The sequence below is a fragment of the Ctenopharyngodon idella genome, chromosome 6 (assembly GCF_019924925.1).
Source record: "Ctenopharyngodon idella isolate HZGC_01 chromosome 6, HZGC01, whole genome shotgun sequence".
Classification (NCBI taxonomy): Eukaryota; Metazoa; Chordata; class Actinopteri; order Cypriniformes; family Xenocyprididae; genus Ctenopharyngodon; species Ctenopharyngodon idella.
Window position 1 is genome coordinate 17,596,327 of NC_067225.1, and position 6,901 is coordinate 17,603,227.

The window sequence follows — 6,901 nt, forward strand, 5'->3', positions numbered from 1 at the left end:
TCTGGTGACTGTGGAGGCCATTTGAGTATAGTGAACTCATTGTCATGTTTAAGAAACCAGTTTGAGATGATTTGAGCTTTGTGACATGGTGCGTTATCCTGCTGGAAGTAGCCATCAAAAGATGGGTACACTGTGATCATAAAGAGATGGACATGGTCAGCAACAATACTCAGATAGACTGTGGCATTTAAACAATGCTCAATTGGTACTAAGGGGCCCAAATCGTGCCAAGAAAATATCCCCCACACCATTACTCCACCAGCAGCAGCCTGATCCGTTGATACAAGGCAGGATGGATCCATGCTTTCATGTTGTTTATGCCCAATTCTGACCATACTATCTGAATGTCGCAGCAGAAATCAATACTCTTCAGACCAGGCAATGTTTTTCCCATCCTCTATTGTCCAATTTTAAGAATTGTAGCTTCAGTTTGCTGTTCTTAGCTGACAGGGGTGGCACCCGGTGTGGTCTTCTGCTGCTGCCCATCTGCTTCAAGGTTCGTTCACAGATGCTCTTCTGCAGACCTCGATGGTTGAGTTACTGTTGGCTTTCTATCAGCTCAAACCACTCTGGCCATTCTCCTCTGACTTCTGGCATCAACAAGGCATTTTAGCCCACAGGACTGCCGCCCACTGGATATTTTCTCGTTTTCAGACCATTTTCTGCAAACCCTAGAGATGGCTGTGCGTGAAATCCCAGTAGATCAGCAGTTTCTGAAATATTAGACCATCCCATCTAGCGCCAACAACCATGCCACATTCAAAGTCACTTAAATCACCATTCTTCCCCATTCTGATGCTCACTTTGAACTTCAGCAGATTGTCATGACCATGTCTACATGCTTAAATGTTGCCATGTGATTGGCTGATTAGATATTTGCGTTAACGAGCAGTTGAACAGGTGTACCTAATAAAGTGGCCAGTGAGTATGAATACACTGTAAAATATTAATATTCTTTTTGATATTTACTAAAAATTATATTTGAGTATTTATAAATGTTGTTTTATTAAATTATGAAGTATTAAAAACAGCAGAACTAAATAAATAAAAATAACACTACTACATTATTATTAGTGTTTTTAAAGATTCAGTGAATGTTAGTCTTAACAATCATTTATTATTATGTGGTCATGCATACCTGTTTTTTTGTTTTTTTGTCTTTTTGTCTTTTTTGGTTTTTTTTGCATTTGTGGAATTATTCATGACAAGAAATTTCCCACATGTCCTATTTTTCTGCATTTAGATACTGATCTGTAAATACTATCTCTGTTTATAAATAATGTCTGCCTCGAGTGATCTCATCACTTGTTGAAAAGGAGGGATCATCTTTCTGTTTCAGTCATTGTGCCTCTCTCAGCCTGGCCTGAGCTCTTGTGTGTTGTTTCCCTACAGTGGGCTTTCGGGGTAACTCTGTGGGAGCTGATGACCTTGGGACAGACTCCTTACGTTGACATCGACCCCTTCGAGATGGCCGCCTATTTGAAGGATGGCTACAGAATAGCACAACCCATCAACTGCCCTGATGAATTGTAAGTTTGATATTTTAATCAATTTGAGAGTACAACTTCATTTTCATGTACTGAGTTAATGTTGCAAATACTTTAAAAATAAATAAACTATCGTGAACTTGCATTCCTGAGTGATTGGCAAGGCTCCCAAAGTGTCAGTAACAACAACTTTCTTAAATCTTGATTATTTTGTGAGGGAACTAACTGAACCTTTAGAAAACAGTTTGAATCGAGTACAACTGCTGGCTTTCCACACAATCTGACCCTTATCGGCATCCTGCAATAGCTAGGGAACCGGAGCATGGTGATCAAACCAGCCAGGAATTGCAAAGCAACGAGCGCTGTTGACCGTGTCAATGACCCAAACACAGCTAAATTAATTGTTTTACATGCAGTCGCTGGAATACAGTTTAGAGAATGCAGGAAAAGCTAATCAGCATTGGATCATAGCTTAGTACTCTTTCCCTCCAGAGAATAAGTGATGAATAAGAGTTCTGCGGCTTGGCTTGTGTATTTAAGAGCTTGAATAGAAATAGAGTGATAAAGTGATCTCAACTTTCACTCAAGCCCATTTCAATTGTTGCTTTCAAATGTAATCAAGACCGATACTCCTTGTCCACCCAGCATTTTTTTTCTTTGATAAATCTGCTGCGGCTTCATCAGTCACCTCACAGATCTGATAAAAGTAAATGCTTTGTTTATATGAGGATGTTCTCTGTTTCAGATTTGCAGTAATGGCGTGTTGCTGGGCCTTGGATCCAGAAGAGAGACCAAAATTCCAACAGCTCGTCCAATGCCTCACTGAGTTCCATGCAGCTTTGGGGGCCTATGTCTAAACTCACTCAAACCAGCCTGAGATGTTGAACAGCACTATTCCAGAGAATAAACGTTAATGCAGTGCCTTACTTTATGAGAAAACTAGCCATTTTGTAAACTGTTTTAATTTCATGCGATATGAAATGTGGCTTTGTTTGGAAGGTGTAGCTTCGGAGGTCAGTATCTGTTTTTTATATCACAGCTGTGTGAAATATCAAGGACTCTTTCTGATTCTCAAGAATATCATCCACATTTGTTTGGGATGCTGGTATTAGGATATCCACAGGAAGCTGCTGTTCACTTTGTTTCACAAAGGAGCTTTTTTTTTTTTTTTTCGTAACAATAGAAATGACAAGAAACTGTTCTGAAATTTCCTTCTGGATATTTTAAATATTGCTCAGAGTAATCTGTACATATATTTTCAAAGTCTTCAGTGAGAGGAGCTTAATCTCCACTGCGTTATGTCCTGCGTTATTTGTTTTTAAAATAATTTGATGAGAGAAACTGGTCTCCACTACATTAAATGTACAGAAAACAAGCCTCAGCCCGGACACGGCAATTGGTACGTAAACTAGACATTATCTTTTTCCTTTTGGGACTAAAGATGGAGCCCTACAGCTGACCATAAGCTTTACCTCCTTAAATTATGAGATGGTCGTGGAGGTGTAAAGCAGCATGTTGGGATCCTGCAAGTCAAACTGGACTTTGATACAGGGTTTTTTCAAATTCCTAAAGCTTTTGATGTTTGACTGTTCTGTGTCAGAACAATGCCTTCCTTGTATGTTTAAAACTGTATGAATACATGGACAAGAAAAGAAACATGAGTCACTGTGAATATTTGAAGTGTACGGCCTAGACACCATTTTCCAATCTTTTGTTCTGAATCTATAGGCTCTTCTTTCTATCCTTGTGATCACTGCATGTTGACTTTTTTAAAGGGTTTTGTGTAAACTGAATTCATACCTATCAATTAAATGAGGCCTCTAAATAAAATGGGATCTCAGTGTTGGGTGTTGGTGTTTGTTGCTTTAGATGCATGATTTAGTCTGGAGGATGGTTTTAAACTTACCTCTTGGTTCTTGATACAATGTAAGCATCTATTTTTAGTGATCAAAGATGTTAAGAACTGTTCCCCCTTCCCCTAAAGTGTTGCTTTTAATACGCAATAACATTGTGCAAATGTTTACCTTAAGAGAGCAGCCAAAAGGCCATAAGTAATTTGTGGGGTGGCTGACTACATCTTCTTTGTGCAATCCTTATTCACTGTAACTTGACGACAGTTATTTTGTCGTTTAACCGCTGATTATATCAATGTACTATATTTTTGCATAGCTTAAAGTTTCACATGTTTTTCATATGAAGTGTATGGAAGAACGTACATTTCTAATGGCATTCTAGCTGTAAAAGGAGTACACATTGAATAATTAATAATTAGTTTAGTTTTATTATATAGATATTTATTTAAGCTTTTTATATATCACTTTGAAATGTGACTAATCCAGTTTGCACCGTAATTTTTTTTTATTCATACATAGTTTTTTTTCCCCTCTCACTTACTGTTACTGGTGAAGAAATATAAGCATTGCTAAATCTATGACATAACTCTTATGTTTCTTTTGTTGTTTATGTTATGCAAGGATAAAATATCCATTGTTTTGTTGCAGCCACAAAGAGGATAAAGCCTCTAAAAGTTTTCAATTTTATGTGATGCTGTAATGGAAAGTCATCTTTTTTTTTCATTTTTTTTTTTTTTTTTCTTCTGAAGGCTGAATGTGCTTAGTGTTAAATTGGAGAAGTGGTTTAGAAAGATTATCACCCTCTTCGAAGATCTTGTTCTCCTTTCCCAGGTTCTGACATGCTTTATTCTGTATAATATAGCTTAATCTCAGAAAATGGCAGAAAAATTTTCAACAAACCAATACTGAAGATTTTGACAAGCACAGCATGCTGAAACGGCACTCACTGACACAATCAGTGACCTGCTCTCTGTGTTCTCCGGATATTGAATTAGAAAAATTAATGTCTCTTGTATAACTGACCTGTAAAACCACTCCTCTCTTTTTCCATGTTAAGGTTTCAAAGGAAGGAATGGTGGGGAGTGTGAACCTTTTTTTTTTTCAGGTTCTGTCTTACAAGCATTTATTAAAAAAAAAAAAAAAAAAAAGTTAACTTTTAAGTAAATGATTACTTAACTTTTTTCCATTCTGTGTTCTTTCCCAGTTTAACAAGTTGTGCTGTCAGTTTCACAAAGTATTATTGCTTTATGTAGTGTTTCATTTTAATGGAGCTCTATAATGACACTTCTAGTTTGCCTTCATTGTTGAATACACTTAAATATAGTTCACCAAAAATGTAAATTCTGTCATTTGCTCGCCTTCCTGTCATCCCTTAAGATTTTCGTTCATCTCTTGACACCTACATTTTTATGGTTCTTGCATGACAAGCAAGTATCATTGAGCTTCACTTTACCATATTTGATGCACAGCAAAATCCCCAGTGTTAAATCAACTCCGCTTAGAGTACATATGGTCCCTCACTAAATAGTGTTAAAGTAACCCTGAAACAGAGTTAAAGTCAGTTGTAGTTTTTTTTTTTTTTTTTTTTTTTCCTCTTTTCTTCAGTGATTCTGCTTGTTAACAGCAGGTGTTCATCACTAATGCTCAATCATCACTTAATTCATCGCTTAATTATCTCATTAACTTTAACTCTGCTTCAGTAGTGTTACTTTAACACTATTTAGAGAGGGACCATATGTACTCTGCGCAGAGTTGATTTAACTCTTGGGATTTTGCTGTGTGTGCATAGATCAGTGTTTATGTAAGCAATAAGGTGCAAGAGGCTGTGCTGTATGGTGAATGGCTGAAAGGTATTGTATACAGTAAATGCTACTTTCATGTAGTAAAATCAATAAATGCTGTCCTTCCGCTGTAACCGGGAACAGCAACAGAATGTTCCTAGGTGTAATATGCGTCATCTCACGGAGCTCAAATAAAAAGACTACGAACCCTTCTCATACGCATAGGGTGTTGCGCAGTGATGCACAGAACCATTGGATGAAGCAGTCGTAGTCTTGCTTTATCATGAATAAAACACAGCTATTGACCAATCAGATTCAAGGTCTGGAATTCACCATTTTATAAATGTGGAGGGGGGGAATAATTACTTTTATGGTGTTTTTATGAACTTTCTGAAGCATGACACTTTTGGGGAAATGGATTTTAACAGACAGAAATCTTGCAGGTTTCATTAAAAATTTCCTCATTTGTGTTACCTACATTTTTCGGTAACACTTTATTTTGTATTGTTCTTGCTACATATGATATTTTACATATGCTTACTGTGGGAATATCAGTGAATTATGCATATTTACATGCAACTAACCCTAAAGTAAGTGCATGTTGTTAATTAATATTAATCAGTAGTTAAAGGTATAACTACGCTGTAACAAGGACACCTTAAAATAAAGTGTAACTCATTTTTCTTTGTACTGTAGAACACAAAGTAAGATATTTTGAAATATGCTGGCGCCCTAACAACATTGGACCTCATTGATATTTATTTTATGGAAGAAAAAAATCATCTTTTGTGTTTCACGGGAAAAACATTAAGGTTTGGAACGACATGAGTGTAAGTAATGAGTAAATGACACAATTTTCATTTTTGTGTAAACTATCCTTTTAAGAGAATAGCTCTGTCATAATGCCAATCTAAGCACTTCTTGGAAACTTGTCAGAAAAGAATAATGTTACAACAATGTATTTCAATGGGATGTAGGTGATGTAACATTTATGGCCTCTTCAGTGAGATCATTTGTGCACTCATTTCCAAGGTTTCACTTTGCTTGACTTCAGAACAAAGTACATGAGCACAAGGTACATTTGAGGCCCACAAGGTACACAAGGCCTATTAGGGAAAGACTGCCATAAGGGAATTCTTTAGTGACAAACCACTAAATGTTGATATGAAAAGTAAAATTAAAGATAACATTTTAAATATAACTGGCTATACAGAAAAAATTCATATGCCTTTTTATCCGGTTGTAAGACTTTGACCCTATAGAGTGCAGAGACGGACGGGCTCAGGTCATGATAGTCAGAATGACGCAGCAAGCATTAGAGTATGTAGGAGTGGTGGACTTTGAATTTCTATTCTCTAAGGTGCAGTAGGCTTTTTTTATATACATATACATCCAAGCCTTAATTGTGCTTTGAGTTATTTACAATGGCATTCCATTCTCCATCACCTGTGAGTTGTCTGCCTGCAATATCCCAAAGTTCATTGTGTGTGACTATTTGAAAGTGCCGTTAAGCTTTGGAGCAGTAAAAGCAATGGAAATCACTGGCGCGCAGACAAACCACTTCAGTTTAAAACTCTCAAAGACAGGTATGTAATTATCAAAGCCATTAAGGCAGACCTAAATGATTATAGAACTAAATGAGAAAAAAACAGCCTCACTTACTAAATAGTTATTTGAACCTATGTGATTACAAATAGGGCTATAGGTAATGCAGTGTATGGTTTTTGCACTTTCTGGTGTTGTATTATATACCCTATATTTGTGTCAGATTTACCATATG

At 36.6% G+C, this 6,901-nt stretch overlaps 1 protein-coding gene across 2 annotated transcripts in view; it reads left to right on the forward strand.

The window, feature by feature from the left end:
• Nucleotides 1-3,330, forward strand: part of ryk (receptor like tyrosine kinase) — a 65,002-nt gene extending 61,672 nt beyond the window's left edge. For both annotated transcript variants that reach the window (XM_051897091.1, XM_051897092.1), the window contains 2 exons: nt 1,393-1,529; nt 2,233-3,330. In XM_051897091.1, coding sequence (XP_051753051.1) covers nt 1,393-1,529; nt 2,233-2,344 — 249 coding nt within the window. In that variant the 3' untranslated portion in view covers nt 2,345-3,330. The remainder of the gene's footprint in view (nt 1-1,392; nt 1,530-2,232) is intronic.
• Nucleotides 3,331-6,901: the final 3,571 nt, after the last annotated feature.